At 54.2% G+C, this 18,604-nt stretch overlaps 4 protein-coding genes across 9 annotated transcripts in view; 2 read left to right on the top strand and 2 right to left on the bottom strand.

Annotated features, from left to right (window-relative positions):
- Window positions 1–5,284, bottom strand: part of ASCC1 (activating signal cointegrator 1 complex subunit 1) — a 35,143-nt gene extending 29,859 nt beyond the window's left edge. The window contains exons 1-4 of one of the 4 annotated variants that reach the window (XM_079312146.1): window positions 5,230–5,284; window positions 3,644–3,771; window positions 2,473–2,569; window positions 1,543–1,640 (exon numbers count right to left, since the gene is read on the bottom strand). In XM_079312146.1, the coding sequence (XP_079168272.1) occupies window positions 1,543–1,640; window positions 2,473–2,569; window positions 3,644–3,755 (307 nt within the window). In that variant the 5' untranslated portion in view covers window positions 3,756–3,771; window positions 5,230–5,284. Of the gene's footprint in view, window positions 1–1,542; window positions 1,641–2,472; window positions 2,742–3,643; window positions 3,772–4,568; window positions 4,873–5,229 lie in introns of those variants that run through there. The other 3 variants (XM_079312147.1, XM_079312148.1, XM_079312145.1) reach the window with 3 other exon arrangements.
- Window positions 1–18,604, bottom strand: part of SPOCK2 (SPARC (osteonectin), cwcv and kazal like domains proteoglycan 2) — a 163,308-nt gene that overhangs the window by 37,651 nt on the left and 107,053 nt on the right. The window lies entirely within an intron of this gene.
- ANAPC16 (anaphase promoting complex subunit 16) lies at window positions 4,989–11,159 on the top strand. Of its 3 annotated transcripts, none has more exons than XM_079312176.1 (4): window positions 4,989–5,092; window positions 6,683–6,840; window positions 8,728–8,802; window positions 10,463–11,159. In XM_079312176.1, the coding sequence occupies exons 2-4, from the start codon at window positions 6,699–6,701 to the stop codon at window positions 10,720–10,722; spliced, it is 477 nt and encodes a 158-aa protein (XP_079168302.1). In that variant the 5' UTR covers window positions 4,989–5,092; window positions 6,683–6,698; the 3' UTR covers window positions 10,723–11,159. The 3 variants fall into 3 exon arrangements, with proteins under 3 accessions (XP_079168302.1, XP_079168303.1, XP_079168301.1); XM_079312177.1 differs by having other exon boundaries at window positions 5,022–5,161; XM_079312175.1 differs by lacking the exon at window positions 4,989–5,092 and adding an exon at window positions 6,283–6,409.
- DDIT4 (DNA damage inducible transcript 4) lies at window positions 16,059–17,396 on the top strand. The gene is made up of 2 exons (XM_079312966.1): window positions 16,059–16,219; window positions 16,375–17,396. Exons 1-2 carry the CDS (start codon window positions 16,123–16,125, stop codon window positions 16,854–16,856), a joined length of 579 nt encoding a protein of 192 aa, XP_079169092.1. The 5' UTR covers window positions 16,059–16,122; the 3' UTR covers window positions 16,857–17,396.

The following is an 18,604-nucleotide window of genomic DNA, read 5'->3' on the forward strand; positions in this document are numbered from 1 at the left end:
AATGGGCCATCTTTAAACCAGCTGGGACAATCATCTTTATCTTTCTCACAGCCCATCCTCCCTCCAGGAGATATCATCTGCTGCTGGGACATTGAGTCCCACTGCATGACTGATAAAATTACATCATCCCACTGGGAGATGCTCCAGCCAGGGCAGGAGCCAAGCCTTTCCTACCTAGATAAAAACTGAGATTTTGGACAGCAAGGCTCCTTCTTTCCACTGGATTCCACAGGAAAACTGCACCTTCTCCAGGAGCACTGCTCCAGCTGAACCACATCTGCCACTGCAGGAGGATGCAGCCACCATTGAATGGGACTGCTGCCAACACCCTGACTGACTGACAGGGTGTCAGGTTGGATTCTGACTCTGTCAGTGTTGGGATTGTTCTTTCTAATACTGCATTTCTATTTTAATTTTCCTAGTAAGGAACTGTTATTCCTAATTCCCATATCTTTGCCTGAGAGCTCCTTAATTTCAAAATTACATTAATAATTTGGAGGGAGGGGGTTTACATTCTCCATTTCAAAGAGAAGCTTCTGCCTTTATTGGCAGACACCTGCCCTTCAAATCAGGACACCCATCAACTCAGGGGCCCTTCAGATTTCTAGAGCATTATTTCAAGTTTTCATATAGGCAGGCAGAGTGAAAATGCCAAGGAAATCTATCAAGGATCAAGATGGTCTGTGTCGTTTGTGCATGTACTTCAAGGCACCAAACAGAGAACACTTGAGCACAAAAGGGAAGAACAGCAAGGAGCAAAATTTCCTTGGCTTCCTATTATTCCATGTTTCCAACATCTCTCAACCTTCCTAATAGTCCTTCACAGTTCTTAGGAAGAAGTCAAGACCCACTCCTTGAGAAGCACCACCATGCTCCATGATCCTATCACAGTGGGATCTTCCCAGCACTTCCTCCTCACAGCTCTGCCACAAACACCCCTGCACACAGTGCCAACAATCTCTGGAGCATGCCCAAAGGAATACCCACTCTGGAGGAACCCACAAGGGTCAGCTCTCATGAGCAAGGTCTCCTTTCTTTTTAAATCCCTGGAAGTGATGAGAGGGAACATATGGTACAAGAAGCCCTGCTCTCACTGCTGGGAGCTAGTGACAGCACCAGAATGTCAGCTCAACCCTTCTCATATTAAAGCATGTGCAGATGTTTGTTTTGCACAAAGACAAACAAGGTATTTCTCTGAATGCTTATTTCAGTTTCTTGTTGATGGAATACTATATTAAAAGCAAAATTAAAAAAACACCCAAAACAACACTCTCAGGACCCAACTTCTCAAGCCAGTCATTTAAGGCCTACAAGTGTCTTTTAAAAAAAAAAAAAAAACAAACCTGTTTTATAAGATTTTATAGACAATAAAAATAAACTCAGGAGAAAAGTGAAAAGACTTTCCCAGGGCCAAAGAAGTGAGTCACTGCTGTGTCAGAAGTAGGAATTAGAGGGAAAACACCTCCTGTACCCCCTCCTCCCCCCTCCAAATTGTGCTTGTACAAGATCAAGGCATATTAATTTTATGTGTATCCTACTCACCAATTTCTCCTTCCACTCCAGGCTTGGGAATGCTGATGGAGGTTCGAGTCTCTGTTTCTAGCCTCTTCTTGGTTTCCCCTTTCTTCCCAATGATGTACCTAGAGGCAGAAAGTTCAAGAGTTTCCATCACACAGTGACACTGAGCCACCTTCCATCATGTGTGTCCAAACCCAGCTCCTTGAGCAGGACCAGAGGTGATTCCCAGGACTTCACACACATCCAGCCTGGGACAATGTTGAGCTATGGCTCACAACTGGTTAAAGCTAAAAGAAGTTGGTAGGTTCACAACAGCTCTGCACACCACATTCTGCCACAGCCTCTCCATCAGCTGGGTTCTCTCTTTTCCCATTATCCCAGCTGAGGAAGAAATAAGGGCTTTTTTCTGCTTTTTGCTTTGCTCAAGGTAGTCATTTGCCAGCATCCAAATACACAATGGACCACTTTTCCTTCTCTATATTTCAGCAAAACTATTCAACTAATAAAACTGTCAAAAATAACTAGATAAAACTTTGAACACTACAGATTCCCCAGTAAACAAGGGACTGGAGTAAACAGCCAATTCCAGTCCCTCTCTCTAAAAGCTTCAACAAACTCTCCCTGCCAGGCTGCTCGCTCCATTTCTTCCCCCCTTCCTTCTCTCACCCTCCTTGATGCTTTTATGTTCAAGGGAAGGGATGCTCAAAGACTCTCCTGCCAGCCAGCAGGCACCACCTGCTGTCCCTACCACGGGGACAGTGAGGAGCCAAGAGAGGCCAAACTACACTAGAAAGGCATTTCCAATTTCCCCTTCCCCAACACTCAAACCCAGAGCACGGAGCACATTCCAGAGATCCAGCGCTCACCCCAACCTCAAAAATAAAACAAACATTCAGTGCTCAACTTCTTCCCCAGCTGGCAGCAAATCAATCAAACCAAAGCACACGGGCTCACTTGTATAAGGGGCTGGGAACCTCCACCCGGCACTGGAAGCCTCGCTCAGTCTCCTCCACCACAAAGGCATCGCAGGGCTCGTCCACATCACCAGCACCTACCAGGAAAACCACATCAGACCCTGCCAGTGCTGTATGGAGGACAACAGCCTCCTCCCAGCCTTCTCTCAAGGTTAAATGAAGGAAGGAATGGGCTCCTCTCTGCTGTGGATAACTCTTTTTATTTATCACCTCGCTACCAGCTCTGGAACACATAATGACTGCTTCTAAATCCAGCCAGCTGTGTGGTGCAGGAAGCAGGTACTTACAGCCCAGGTTTTTACTCAGCTGGAGTTTGTGCAATTTCCACACAGTGGGAATGGTCTCTTCTGGCAGCCAATTCAGAAATTTAAGAAGAACACAGATAAAAGGTGAGGAGGGCTTTGGTCCGAGGGTTCAAGACAGGGATTTAGAAACAGCCTCAGAGGAAAAGACATATCTGAAGGCATGGATCAAACAGAACATCCTGAAAGAAGCTGTGCTTCCCTTCCCAACACAAACAGGGATGAATTTGGATGGAAAGCACCCTTAGTGCAATCCACTGAAAGGCAAGGTGGGAGGAGAAACAGGACAGAACTGCCACACTCCCATCTAAAAAGTAACACTGGAGTTGTGCTTCCAACTCACACACAACTACAGCAAACATACAGGCAGAAAGACAAAGTAAAACACACCAGGACAGGAAGAATTTTGTCCCCAAAATAGGGATCACCTTCCAAAAGCTGCACTGTAGGAGGCCAGTTTTTAAAGGTACAAAAATTGCAAAGACAAAGAGTCTTTACCAAGCAGATGCCATATCTGCAAATAATGATGGTAAAGAAAAGAAAGAAACCTGGGGAAAACAGATCTACAGAGCTAATCTGGTCTTCCCTTTTCCTGGAGGTCTTCCACAGTCAGCAAGCAAACTGAACAGTCAGCAGCACAGTCAACCAGCTCACTTGGGATAAATGGGGCTGCTTCCACTTTGGGCAGCAGGATCATCAGGGACCAGGGCAAAGCCTTTTTGTCCCCCTTGAACACCTCAATCCACCACATGGGCAGGTCTCTGTGCTCACAAAGGCATCAGAGATGACACTGAGAGCTCCCTAGGTGCCCTGTGTTGATGCTCCCACCTCCTGAGCATCACTCCTCACCTGCACACAAGTCCTCCTCCTCCTCCTCGTGGGGCAGGGGCTGCTCCTGGATGAGATTTTTCCGGTACACTCGCCCCCCGATCCTTACCAGGGGGGGCCGCAGCACGTCCATCCTGCTGCTCCTCCTACTGCAACAAGAGACAGCCATGCCAACCCGGGCCAAGGAAAAGCTAACTTTGCTGTTTCCTTGCTCATTGGGTTGGGAGGGACCTCAAAGCTCAGCTCTTTCCAACCCCCTGATGGTTCCACTATCCCAGCTTGTTCTGATGGGGCAGCCACAGCAACCTGCCCACCCTCTTAGGAGAATAATTTCTTTTTAATATTCAATCTCAACCTCCCCTCCTCCAGCTAAAAGCTCCTCCACGTAGAGTCTTCAGAAAGTTAACACCTCCTCAAACCTTATGTGCCTCAGTCCCAGAGTAATTTTATGGGCAGTCACAAGTACATCAACAGAAATCAAGTGAAAACAGGAAATTTTAGCATAACTCTGAAACTCACAGGTTTCAGCTAAAACTCACTGTAACCTCAGTCAATGTGACATTTCATAGTTTCTTTGGGCACCGAGTTAAAAACGTTTAGAGTGGAAAACATTTAATGGTGCCAAAACAAAGAGCCACAGTGTTCTGTCAGAGACTTCACATCTTCAACACTTGAATTTCTATGTTCACTGGCATGGTTAATTTAATATTGGTTGTCTCAATTTTAAACCAGAATCTGTTACTCCGAAAATACAGTTTCCACCAAAAAAAAAATTCACCTTTGTCAGAAGGTTTGCCCATCCACTGAAACAGAACAGGAAAAAGTTAAGAGCTTGCCTGGGAAACAACTAGAATTTATTACAGTGACATCAGGTTGAGAAGGTGAATACTTCTCCCCTCAGTTCGAGCCCCACCTTCTGAAATGACTCACAATCATCTGAACTCACACGGAAGATAAAAAAACCTCACACTCCAATAAAAGTAATAATTCCCGGAGCTCAAAGGGAGAAGTGCAAAGATCAACTGCGCACAATGGTGGAAAAAGCCATGAAAAATCAGTCGCTGGGGCTTTAGCTTCCAGGCAGGCTTTTTTTGGAGAGCTTATTTTTTTAACACATTGGTGCCACAATTTCTTGACACAAGGCTTCTGAAAAGTGAGCAGCAACAGCGGGAGGGGCGGCGGGGGCCGCAGCCTTATGGCAGGATCCAGAGGGGGTGTAAGCAGCTCCGCGGGAAACAACTCCAGGCCACCCGGGGAGGGCGGCAACAACAGAACCGCTGGGTTTTATGTTCACACTCCTACGGGAAGGCAGCGGCAGTAGCAGCTCCGTCGCCGCCATTTTATCCCCGCTCCCTTCCCCGCCCCGCTCCCCCCTCACGTCCCGCCGGAAGTGGCGCGCGCCCGCCCCATCGTGCACCGCGAGCGTGGCCACGCGCGCCGCCCGCACCGAGCCGCCGTCCGCGCTGCCAGGTGAAGGAGAGAAGGTTCGGCACGGGACCGGGCAGCGCCCGTCGGGGGGCGGCGGCGGCGGCCTGGAAGGTGAAGGGCGAGGGGTTGAGCGGGCGGGGAGGGCGGAGGCTGCGGCGGCGCGTGGGCTCCGCACTCACCGGGAAGCGGCTCGGAGGGGCCATGGGCGGGTGGTCAGGCTGGGGGCGTGGTCCCGAGGGGCGTGGTCTGGTGAATGGGGCGTGGCTTCATGGGGGCGCGGACAATTGGGGTCCCCGCCCCCCCCCCAAGATGGCGGCGCCTGAGGTGCCTGAGGCGTTGGCTGGAGGTTCTTGTAACAGGCCCAGGCATCGCCCTGACCTGCCGCCTCCTCGCCTCTGTTCTGTGTTTGTTTAAAATAAACCCCCTGCAGCCACACTTTGGAATCTGTCGGGTCTGCGAGCCTCGGCTGGCATCGTTTCAGTGCAAACGATAGCCGCACCTCCCTTGCGAGCAGCGAGCTGAGCCTGAGGGTTGGCTGAGGGAGGTGTAGCATAGCAAAAATAAAAGTTTCTTTTATGCCTGCGTTTTTCTGTAAGCCCCCAGCCTGCTGGGAGCTGCTGTGTTCTGTGTTACACACAGTAACTCTGAGCACTCTGGGGAAACTTAAAAGGAGTGGAGGAACAGGACAAAGGGAAGGGCTTCCCACTGATAGGGGGCAGCGTTAGGTGGGGGATTGGGAAGAAATTATTAATTAAGAAATTAATTGCCCAGAGGAGCTGTGGCTGTCTAATCCCTGGCAGTGTCCAAGGTCAGGTTGTACAGGGCTAGGAGTAACCCGGAACTCCAGAGGCTGCAGAAATGTACTAAATACGATTACAGAAATGAATGAAATGGGCAGGGCAGTTTGGAATTGCTTGTAAGTATTTGGAGGAGCAGCAAGTGTTGTCACCGATAAGGGCCAAGTGACACCTTTTTTACTATCAGAGAGGTACATGGCGAGTTTTAAGTCCCATGTTGTGACAAACTGTACCAGTTTTGGCTACCTCTTAAAAACAAGGCTGAGAAGAGAGGCAGCAAGAGGCAGCTGGAATTGTGCTGCACAGGCGGTGCCAGTTTGAGTCAAATTCAGAGTTTTAAAGGCAGAAGCATGTCTGGAGTGATGCAGAAAGCAGCTGCTGTGAGTTAGGCACGGCGTGGCTCCGTGCAGGATGCAAAGCTGGAACTGGCAGTCCCACAGCCTTCCAGGTTTTATGAGGCTTCTGTGCTTGTGCTCCTGGAAACAAGGGGGGGAAAAAGGAAAGAAACCCCGCCTTTTATGACCCTGGGGAGCTGGATAAGCGCCAGGGCAGCTAAAGGATGGTGAGTTCAGGCCAGCAATCTGTATCTCTGGATGAATTCCCCGGGGAATTCCGAGGGGTGGGAGCGGGGTTACCATCAGTTTCAGGGTGTGACAGCTCTGTGCCTGTCCCCACAGTGGGTGCACACTCAGGGCAGCCTGGATGCTCTGGGGCAGCAGAGGCAGCTTCATCCTGCCCCCTCCATCCTCGGGACGTGCAGCTGCTGGCTCTGCGCCCCGGGGCACTCCGAGCCACCCGCCCTTCCTGACTCAGGCTGTGCTCTTTGTCCCCCCAGGCTGGTTCGGGGTGCCATGGCAGCCTCCTCCTCGTCCTCCTCGGCCGGAGGGGTCAGTGGCAGCTCCGTGACAGGGTCGGGGTTCAGCGTCTCGGACCTAGCGCCGCCACGGAAAGCTCTCTTCACTTATCCCAAAGGAGCCGGGGAGATGCTGGAAGGTGATTGCTCCTGCCCTTCTCCTTCCCCAAGCTGCTGAATTTCACACCCCGCTGGCAAAAGCTGGAGGTAGAGAGGAAGCACCAGGGCTTGGTTGGTCCCGGCTTTCCCACCAGTTGTTCAGGAGGTAGTGATTTTTCTGGCAGTCACCTGCTTTTTAGCTCCATGACAACACTTCAGACCAGGAAGCATCTACCTGAAAGGGAACATGACTGTGTTAATTGCTCATTGTTAGCTAATCCTTTGATGTCAGGCAGGGATTACTGCGAGGATAGCTGAGACAGGAGTATTTTTCTTGGCAGAAGTAGTAATTTTCTTGGTTTGGGTTGGATGTGACTGGGTTAGTCCAGGAGGCAGCTTGTCTCCCTGCCAGCTTGTATCTGGGTGCCCGAGCCCTGCTGCCAGATTGCGGAAGCAGAAGCCCAGCAAGCTCTGGGTGAGGGAGGAAGGGCAGGTCCTCAGAGACCAGAGTCTCTCTGTCTGCTCCCCTTGAACTTCCCTTGTCACCATGGGAAGGCTGGAGTGTTCCTACAGCAGCACAGGGCAGCTGGGAGCTGATGGCTGTGCCATTGAAGGGTTGTTTTTATTACACATTAGAGCCCATATGCCAGGCTATTGAAGTAATTATGACTAAAGGTTTGCTCACAGAACTTAACGAGCCCTCAAAACAAATTAAAGTAATGAAGCACTTCGTGTTACCAAATAGACAGGCAGCTGTTCCTCCTGAGAGCCACTCGGCAGGACAGGCAGGGAGTCGGGGGAGAGAATCCAATATTTGGGGTGGAAAAGGCCTCCAAGACCATTGAGTCCAGTCTATGACCAATCCCCATCTTGTCAACAGCACCAGAGCACTGAATGCCATGTCCAGTTGTTTTTTGCACACCTCCAGGGACAGTGGCACTACCACCTACCTGAACAGCCCCTTTCAATGTTTTTCCATAAAAAAATTCCTGCTGACGTCTTATCAGCAGGTGCATTTAGGGCAGCATTTGTAAGAGAAAGCTCTGAGCACAGTGAAACTCCAGCTCTTCCCTGGGGTTCAGCATTGGATTAGATTTTTCCAGAGTTTTGTCTTTGAAACTGCTCTGCATGTTGTTAAGGCACAGATCCTTAAATGGATGATGCTTTGGGCTGACCCCTTTATCAGGAACACAGCAGTTCACCTGGTCTGGGTGGCAGCAACAACCAAACACCATCCCTGGTGCAGGAAGCTCCAGGTTGGCTTTTTCATTTCTGACACCAAAGGTGATACACCCATTCTTTCATCAAGCAGTTACCAGTGGAGAAGCTGCAGTTTCCTCTTCAAAAATTCCCACTGACTGATATTTATTGCTACTTCAACTATCTTACTTGTTTTTAAATAAATGTGTAGGTATTTTAGGGTTTTTTAGAAGGAGGCAGTATAAACTATGTCAGTGCTTGGTAGACAATTAGCTATATTTTCCAGATTGCTCTATTTCTGAGTCACTTGTGTGATCAATTACTGACTTGAATGGCAGGATACACATTATTTGAAACTCTGTGTAGGATTATTGTCTGAGCCTGTGGGAAATCCTAAAGCACTCTAAGGGCACGAGCGTCTGAGCCCTGAGGGAATCAGAGACTGCCCTAACATTACCTGGCTTCTCCTCAGCTTAACTTGTATTTAAAATGGACTAAAATTGCTTGTCAGAGGGGATGTAACAGAATTCCAGCAGGGATGTCTTCATCCCAGGTAGCATCAGGAGCCAGCCAACAGGGTTACAGGGACTGCACTCAGCACAGGGGAAATTTTCGGAACGAGGCAAGGGGGAACCCACGCCTCAAACATCAAAACAGGAGGTCAAGGGCACTGAAGGCTGCTCAGCCTCAGACTCTGGGGTTCAGCCATGTCCTTTTTTTGTTTACAGATGGCTCTGAGAGGTTCCTCTGCGAGTCAGTGTTCAGCTTCCAGGTGGCATCGACGCTGAAGCAGGTGAAGCACGGTAAGCGCCGAGCTGGGGCAGAGCCTGACCTGCCCTGGGCTGCAGCCACAAGAAGCAGAGGGAACGCTAAGTCAGGCCACCACTGAGGTCCTTTTGCAAGCCCTATGCAAAGCACTGGGAGCCCACAGAGGCTGGGTGGGAACGGGCTGTGCTTGTTTATTCCCTGGCTGTGTGGCAGCACAAGGTGAGGCCCGAGGAGGAGGTTCTGGGCAGGAAACGCCCACGCTCTGATCTCGGCCCAGCGCTGACTGTCTCTCTGGCCCGGGGCCAGAGACCTCCATTCCACCTTTGTTTCTCTGCTGAGCCCTCGTGGCCCTGGCAGGGTCAAGTGAGGTTTGCGGAGGCACTGGGGAGGCGGCCACGCGTGGCGTGGCGTGGCGTGACAGGGCTGAGGCCACTCCCTGCCTCCCCAGGGAGCAGCCTGACATCCTGTTTGAACCTCTGCTTCCCTGCCGGGCCCTTTGCCCTCACCCAGGTGCCTGTGACCCAGCGATGGCTTGGCTGCATCGCAGCTTGGTTCTCACAGAGTCCAGCAGCAGATCCTGTCTGCTGCTTGAGGGTCACATCCTTTCTGGTCCCCGCCTCTGATCAGCCAGAATGGTACTTCCACCTGTGTCTCTGAGTGAGAGGTTTCCTGTCCTCCTCCGGTTGTGGGGGCATACAGCAGCTTGCAAGGCCATGATCCTGTATTTCTGCAACCAGAAAGCAAAGCTGAACTCCAGAGCCATTGTTCCCACAGCTCTGCTGTGGCTGTACCTACCAGGGGATGCTACACAGCCTGGCACCAGCTGATAGACACCAGCCTGTGGAACTGTGGAGCACCTCCCTGTTTTCTCCCTGTAAGAAAGGTGAAGGGCTTTAAAAAAGAAAATGGAGGTCATCATTTTTTGGCTTGTTTGTTTGACAGTTCCCAGAAGGATGCAGGAGGTGGAGGTGGGAACAGTCCCTCTTAAAACAGACCCACTGCTGCTAGTCAGCATAAATCACACGCAGTTTATCTTACACCTCGTGCTAAGCCCTGGGCTGTCTCTCCAAGAGGCTGCAGTGAACTCACTGCACTGTTAGACTTCCAGCAGAGCTGGGAGAAGGGATATTCCATCTCTGCACCACTGTAGCACTTTTAACTGAAAAATGGCTCTGTATGCCCAACGCACGACAGGTTATAAATAAATCTGAGAGGAAGACGTTGTCTGGGGACCTTCCTCTCATTAGCAGGCTCTGGTTGCAGAGCCTCTCTGCCACACTCATCCAGGTCCTCCTCCAAGGCCCTTCATCCAAAGCACAGTTCCTCCTGCTGCACCCAGCTCTACCGTGGGCTGACCTAGCCCTCTCTGAACTTCTCTGTTCTTCTGCACTATAAATATTTATGCTTTATGAAATGAGCTTCATCCTGTTTCACCACCCATACACTAATGGCTGATGGTCCCCTGTTAGGACTTGAATGTACATGGCACGGGCAGGGATGGGTAAACACACACTGGGGCAGAAAAGCCTGTCCCTGCTTTCTCCTCACTGTTTGTACAGAGTGGGTTTGGATTCAAATGGGCTCCGTGGGTTTTATTCTGCCCTGCTCCCCACTGACAGCTGGGAATTTGCATCTAATTGAAAGGTTTAATTGCACTGCCATTGCAAACCACAGTTACCTTTGAACTCCTCGCAGATCAACAAGTCGCAAGGATGGAAAAACTTGCCGGTCTGGTGGAAGAGCTGGAGGCAGATGAGTGGAGGTACAAGCCAATAGAGCAGCTCCTGGGATTCACTCCCTCCTCGGCTGAGCCTGTCTGGATTACTGCTGTCAGGGAGCAGAAGGAAAAACATTCCCTGGCCTGGCTTCAAAACACCCCCCATCATTTATCAGATGCTAACAGCTGCATCGGCACGATGGGCTTTGGGTTTTTTGAGAGTGGGGATCCCCCATGAAGCTGCCAATAAACGGAAATGATGGGATTCTCTAGGCCCTCACAGGCTGGCAGGGCTTGGTTTGTGTAACTTAGAAGGCAGGATGAGCTGTGCAGCCCTCGGAGAATCTCCGTGTTGTTTACAGAGGAGGGCACAGGGACAGCGTGGCTGCGGGGTTCCCGCCGGAGCGCTGGGTCAGTGGGGAAACCCTCTGGAGCAAGTGCCAGGAGCTCAGCCTTGGCTGTCCTGCTGGGGGATGGACACAAACTGTCCTGGGGTCGGGTGAGGGGTGTCACCTCCTCCAGCAGTGCCTTGGCCACTGCCCGAGCCATTCCCCCTTCATGGCCGTGTCTCTGGTAGCGCTGGCAGGACGCTGCTCTGTCTTTAATACCCTGAAACTTTGTCCTCTTTGTTCTGTATTAGATTTCTCTGTGACAATAAAATGACTGTGAAACTCTTTACCTGGTCTGATGAGGGAAACATTCGGCTGTTTGGGAGCTAAGGAGGTTTAGTGAAGCTCAGAGGCAGATTGACTGTCATGATGGTAAACTGGAGTTCAATGTGAGAGGAACCAAACCATGCTCAAAAGTGGCTTGATTTAAGCCAGATTTTAATCTTGGTTTAACTCAGCCAGAGGAGAAGACCCTGGTTTAAAACCATCCATTTTAATCATCTTGTTTTTCGGTTGTACTTCACTTCTGTTCCTGGAGGGAACTGGATTTCCATGTTCTGGCGTAACCATTTCAACATGTTGATTTTCCATGGATGAGAGCCTTCGCCCCACGGCTCTGCTGGCCAGCAGGGGGTAGGAGCAGCACCGTATGCAAGCAATTATTTGATTTACTGCTCCAGATGCCTAATTTTTCCATTTTCAACATCTTACTTGCGAGATGATTGTGTTTTTTTACTCACTATTTCAGCCCAGCCACATCTGCATCGAAACAGATTAACTGGGATCCATTCCCATTTTAGATCACCAGCAATTAGCTCAAACTGAGGGGGAGAAGTGTGCAGCCACCTTCTGTGTTTGTTGCTGTTAATAAATCAGTCGCAGTGGCAGAGTCGGCTTGGGGCAATCCGGAGCCCCACGCTGCAGGTGAAGCCGCGATTCCAGCTCCGTGGAAATTCACCGGAGCGGCGCAGGGGCGTTCTCACGTAGGGCTGCGGCTCAGCTGAGACTGTCCCACGCTGGCCGCCCCGGCCCCGGCCCCAGCCCGGAAAACCTCCTCCCCAGCCTTGGATTGCGGCCAAGCCCAGCTCTGCGGGGGCCTCCTGCACAGTCAGCGGCTCTCCAAACGTGACGGCAGGCGGGATTCAAACTCCATCCCAGATGGGAAAGGAGGGAGCGCTCAGCCCTCCACTTTTTTGTTTGCTTGCTGGCATCTATTTTTAATCCTGCTTATTCCAGCCACCTAAATCTACCTTAGCCCAACCTGCCAAAAATGCTCGCCCCGTATCATTGTGGGGGACAGCAGATCCCCCAAATCCCCTCACTCACACCTGATCCCCCCTACTCGCTGACCCAGCACAGTCAGGTACAGAAAGAGCTTTTCCTTTTCACTGCTCAACTTGGGAAACTTTTCCACCCTGCCAGCCCTCCTGGGATGCCAGGGGCTCGGTGCCTGCGGCTCTGCCCAGGGGAGGCAGTGCCCAAACATTGCCCAGATTTCCCCGTCCACGTCCAAAACACGGCGGGGCTGAGATTGATCCCCCGCTCCCTCCTCCCATTCCTTGTTTTCCAGCAGTTTCTTGCGCTGGGACAGAGCAGGAGCAGGGAACGTCCCCATCCAGCTCCGTGCTGTACATGGTGTGTTTGTATGTGTGCCCAGCACCAAAATAGACACATGTGTGAGAGCCATTGAGAGGAAGTGAAAAGTTCACCCTGTACAGTACTACGAATGCAAAAACATGTTGTTGGCCGTTCCCTCCTCCCGCTCAGTAAACACTTTATGTAAGGGCAGGGAGAACTGGAGGGATCCGTATGGGCAAAAACCTTCCAGGCTCCCCCTCCTCCAAACCCAGGGTTTCCCTGGCAGCTGGAAATTCCCAAGCCAACCTATTTCCTGCTTTGCAGATCAGTGGGGCTGCTCTGGTGGATATGGATATGTCAGATTGGGGTGTGGAAGCCCCTTGTCCCGAGGGTCCCGGGAGCTCGGAGTCCGCAGCTGGGAGTGCAGAGGGGGAGGGAGCTGCCAGAAAAAGTTGATGCGGGGAGGGAAGAAGGAAAAAAAAAAAAAAAAAAAAAAAAAAAAAAAAAAAAAAAAAGAAGTCGAACAAAGAGCCTCGTTCAGTGCTTGGTGGTTGGTTTTCCTGTGGGTGCTCGCAGCAGAACGTTATGTACCGGCACAAGCCCCGCTCACACCTCCCCGCCCCGGCTCCTCTCGCCGCTGGCCGCGGCCCCAAAGGCCGGCCCCGGCGCCAAGGCACGCGCTCGCCTCGCTGCCCGGGCACCTCTCCCAGCAGCGAGGATGCAGCACCCCCAGGAACACCCTCTGCCTTCTTTTCCCCCCGAAACACCCAAGGGGAGATGAGTTTCACAGCCCCACGCCCTACGGTGCCGACCCAGCACTCAACCCGGCGTCTCGGCTGCCAAAACCTGTCCGCCGCCCCGCTGGATGCACGTTCCCTGTTCCTCCGCCCGGCTCCTGCAGCTGCTTGTCCCAGGGGCGAGAGACGGGCCCGCGAGCTTTGGCTGTGGCACAGACCTGCCCGGCCAGCAGCACGCCGGGACCTGCCACCGCGTCCCACGCAGCCTGGCAGAGCTCGGGACACGCAGGGTCACCCCCCGTGTGCCTGCCACCCCCAGCCACAGCCAGGGACCCGGTGTGAAGGACGCACACCACACCAGGGACTTGGGGGAACAGTGAAAACCATGGTATCAGCCCCTCTGTTACTCGGACACAGAGGGTGCCAGCCGTGTTTGTGCCAACCCAGTGTGCGAATTTACCTTAGAACAACTTTTTGGGGGAAAACCGTGAAGCCAGGGCCTCCTCCACAGCAGTAGCCCATGGGGCAGGAATTTGCTCCCCACCATACAGGGTGCACAATTTGCGTCCGACGTGAGCCAGGGCACTCGCTGAGCCCCTCGGTACATCTCCTCCCTTCCTCCTCTTCCTCCTCCTCCTCCTTCTTCCCAGCCCCTCCCCCTGCAGCCTGCAAAAGCGCTGAGCTCAGCACATCCCGGGCAGGGGCCCAGCCAAGGACCCTCCCCAATGCCAGCCGCTCCCCCCGCCGGCTCCTGCTTAACCCTTTGCAAAGCCGGGCTGGAAATCAGAACGATCAAGTAAATCCCATCACAGAGACGGGAACAGACTGTCCAGAAAGCCTCGATCTGTCTGCTCTCCCAGAAAGGACAGCAGGTCAGAGGCAAAGACACACTGCTCGGCCACAGAAACCACGCTGGGTTCACTGCCAGCAGCAGGACCAGGGGAGGGGAAGTGCAGGGATTACCAGCACTGCAGCTAAAACTTTACTTTCCAGCCCAAAACCATTCCTAGAGGCCCTGCTGCAGAGGAGCAGCCTGGATCTCAGCTTCTTTGGGGAAGCAGAAGGAGCTGCCAGCCCCACATTGACTCTCCTCCCCTCCCAGCTGGATTATTTTATTGCAGGGATCAAAAAATTACATTTCCCTTTAAAACTTGCCATCACACCAGAGCTGCTTGCTCCGCTGCCTACCAGGAGATGTTATGGCAAAGAAAGAAAAATATTTATGCTTGGCTCCAGAATTCCAGCTTATTTTTAGCAAGGCGCCTTCCCTGTGGTCCTTTACCTCTTTTTTGTTTGTTTGCTGCTCTCCCCCCTGTTTTGACCCCCCAAACCAGCAGATCCTCATCTATTTTCAGCCTTGTACCAATGACTCTGTGGCTGTGGGGAGAAATAACCCATGAGGTACATTTTGTGAAAAACAGGATCCCAAGCACCATGCAGCTGAGCGTGCAAATATTGGGGTGTATTTTTAACAGCGGGGGTTGGGGCATTGTTCATTTTTTTTTGTCCCAAAAAGCCGAGGAGCAGCTCTGCAAGCTGCAAGCTCAAGCCAGGACTTGTTCCCAACTCCTCACACATCTCTGCTCTCTGGGATGTTACCCACTCCCCCAGCCTGGACTTCCACGCCCAAAAAGCTGAAGGATGCAAGCTCTGACCCCTAAAAAGCGGTGGTGGTGGTGATGCTGGTGGGGTGCCCAGACCCTCTGCCCATTTCACAGCACTGAGTGGAGGACCCTGCCCCTCGCTCCTGGCTCCTGCACCGCGTTTATCACCAGGCTCTTATCAATCTCGGCTGGGGAAGGACAGGAGCCAAGATAGGTCCCGGGGTGGCTGCGGGGTGTGCTCAGCCCCTCCGATAAAGCCGCAGGCGGCTCAGCGGGAGGACAAACAAAGCGCTTTATCTGCAGTCGGGCTCCTTGCGCTCCTCGGGGTCTGGCTTTGGGAAGGTCACGTACGCGGGAGCGGCTGCGGGGGGCGGCAGAGCGGGGGCTCGGGCGAGTCCCGCCCCAGTTTTTGGGGACACCAGGGAAGGCAGACGGGGGTGACCCCCGCCTGGCACTGAGCAGAACCCCAGCCTGACCCCTGATCTTCAGCGAGTTCCACCCCACCATCCCTCACCGCCTGAGCAAAGCGGGACAGGGACAGCGAGCGGGACACCGGGATCGTGACTGGGCTCCCGGTTCGGGTCGTGCCTGGAACGGGGCAGCAGGATCCGGCCCCATCCCATGGCAGGGCAGCGGGATCCGGCCCCATCCCGTGCTGGGGCAGCGGGATCCGGCCCCATTCCACACCAGGGCAGCGGGATCCGACCCCATTCCACACCAGGGCAGCGGGATCCGGCCCCATCCCATGGCAGGGCAGCGGGATCCGACCCCATCCCACACCAGGGCAGCAGGATCCGGCCCCATCCCATGGCAGGGCAGCGGGATCCGGCCCCATCCCATGGCAGGGCAGCGGGATCCGGCCATGCCGGTGCAAACAGCCCCTGGGGGACGAGGCGGATCAAGGCCTACCCCATAGGGGAGCCCCCATTGCTTTCCCAGCCCAGGGAGGCTTCGGGGGCCGCGGGGACACGGCGGGTGTCCCCTTCCCCGCCGGGAGGGGTTGCGTGTGCCCGAGCGATGGGCTGGCCCCCATCGGGGGGTCCGGGGTGCTGGCCCGGCCCGGCCCGGCCCGGCCCGGCCCTGACGCAACCCCCAGTCCGGTTTGCAGCGCCCCGGCCTGAGGGAGGGGGCGTGGCCCCAGTAGGGGGCGTGGCCTTCCCGCTGTCACCGGGCAGGAGAGACGCCGCGGACGTGCCCCGCGCTCCCATTGGCGGACGCGGGGAGGTGGGCGTGGCCCGGCGTGCGGTGCCTATATAACGGCGGGGCGCCAGCGGTGTGGGTAAAGCGGTGGCGGAGCCGGGGCCGTATCAGTGCTGCTGTATCCGGAGCCATGCCCGGGCTGTGGGAGCGGCTGGCGGGCGGCGAGCGGGGCCGCCTGGAGACTTCTGACTGCGAGTCTCTGGGCAGCGCCTCCGGCTCGGAGGGAGGTGAGTGCGGGGATGGATCGGGGTTCCATGGGCGGAGGGAGGGCGTGCTGTGCCAATTAACACCCTCAGACCCGCGGGCTGGTGTGTCCCAGAACCATCTCTGGGATGGGTGTCTCAGCACCCATGGCGCTGACCCGCCCGTGTTCTCCCCGCAGATGCCGAGTACGCCGAGGGTGTCTCGCTGCCGGACATGGACCTGGAGCTGCTGCACGACCCCGAGGACGAGCAGCTGTGCGCCAGCCTGCTGGACGTGGTGCAGGCGGCGCTGGGCCGGGCCCCGCTGGGCTCCCGGCGCTGCTGGCGGCTCCTGATGCCGGCGCAGCTGCAGGCGCAGGTGCGGGCGGAGCTGCTGCGCCTGGCGTGCAGCGAGCCCTGCGGGCTGCGCGGGGCCCTGCTGGACCTGTGCGTGGAGCACGGCAAGGCTTGCCACGACGTGGGGCGCATCGCCGCCGACCCCGCCGTGGTGCCCACCTTCCAGCTCACCCTGGTGCTGCGGCTGGACTCGCGCCTCTGGCCCAAGATCCAGGGACTCTTCGCTTCCGGGCCGGCATTCGCGCCGCTGAAGCTGAGCACGGGCTTCAGGGTGATGAAGAAGAAGCTGTACAGCTCCGAGCAGCTGCTCATCGAGGAGTGCTGATGGAGGAGCGGCCGCTTTCCCAAGCGCTTCGGAAGAGGCGGGCAGAGCGTGTGGCGGCTCCTGGCAGCCGCTGTAGTTTAGGTTAGGCTGGAGTAGGGCTGTAGGTGGAAGTAGTCGGGGCAGGCTGAGCCCCGGAGCCGGGGCATCCCCGGCGTGGAGCAGCCGGGAGCCGGGCGGAGGTGGCTTCACGCCCCCGCTGATGGCGGGATGCTCCCGGAGGCGGCAGCGGGGCTGCCGGAGCGGCGCCGCTCTCCTGATGGCCGATCAATCATGGGGCTGTTTTTTTGTTTTTTGTAAACCAGGATTGTAATCAATGGGGTCTCAGGGGGAGGGGGTCTGGAGCAAAGGCAGAACCCGGCTGGAATTGTCTTTGCTCACGGAGGGGGCCGGAGGGCAGGACCCCTGGCCCTGACACGCTGGGGGCACTTCGTTGGTTACAGTTTACACTCATACACTTGATGTTCAAGTGCGAGAATTCCTATGCAATCGTTGTCGGGTGGTTTTTTTTACTTTTCTAATAAAACTTGTCTTGATTGATAACACGCCGTCTCCCTGTTGTCACCTCTGCTCGGGGCAGGGAGGGGTGTGGCGGGGGGATGATGCAACCACTGGTCTGAAATTCCTTGCTGGTACCCTCGGGATGCCTTTCCCTGGCAGCGCAGCCCCTGCGGAGGCAGCTGGATGTTTTGGGGATGCTGGGGAATCCCACTCCTAATTGCAGCCACGGGGCTGTGACTCAGGGGGGCTGAGTCAGGCTCCCCAGCCAGCCCTGGGCTTGTTTGTGCACCCAAAAACCAGCGAGGGGATGCTGCTCCACGGTGGGGAATTGGGGCAGAAACCCAAGAGAACAGGCTCTAAAACCGAGGGAGAGGAGGAGGAGGGTCACACCTGCCGGGGGGAGCACACCCCAGCCCCAAACACACTCTGCAACACCGAGGCCAATTACCCAAACCTGCAATTAGAGGCCTCGGGGAAGAGGCTTTCACTCAAGGGTAATTAAGCTGCTTGGCAAACGAGGAGCCCGTGGAAGGTGTGGGGGGATAAAACCAGTCTGAAAAGGCATTTCCATTCACATGTGAGCTTGTTCTGGCTCAGCCTTGGGTTGGTTGATAGTACTTTTTTTTTTTTTTTTTTTAATATCCCTGTGGACAGACAAACAGTAACTTTTAAATGAGAGTTTTCACCATAAAAACCTTGTTTTTGACACCACAACTGGAGTGGTGGGAGCAGAGATTGCTCACTAGTGTAAATATCCTGTGAGGGCAATGCTGGAAATGTACCTTTACACACATACATCCTTCAAAGAGGGGAGATTTCCCCTAAAATTTTGGGGTCTGGAGCATTTCTCAAAGGACCACATGCTAGAGCCTCCTCCCTTCACGTGAGGGGCATCCCCTGTAGGATCATCCAGCCCAAACCCACCCCCAGAGACACTGAGAGGGGTGGAAAGGCAGCTCCAAAGCCCAAATTTCTTGGCCAGGGTGGCAGCACTGCCATCAGCTCAGCTGAGTCTGAGTGGTATTTATAGCTCTAGAAATAAATGGATTTTTAAATACTGAGCTCCCAAGGGGTGGCCCTGCTCCTGTGACCCCTGCTTGTCCCCCACCAGCCACTCTCAGGGAAGCTGAGGGGCTCTGTATCCCATTTTTTAAAATTATTGCACCAAGAAAACAAAAAGAAAACCCCACCAAAACTCTCAAAAGCCAATGCAGAGTGATGGCACAGCCTGTCCTGGGGGTGCCTAGCAG

This window comes from Erithacus rubecula (assembly GCF_903797595.1).
Source record: "Erithacus rubecula genome assembly, chromosome: 9".
Lineage (NCBI taxonomy): Eukaryota > Metazoa > Chordata > Aves > Passeriformes > Muscicapidae > Erithacus > Erithacus rubecula.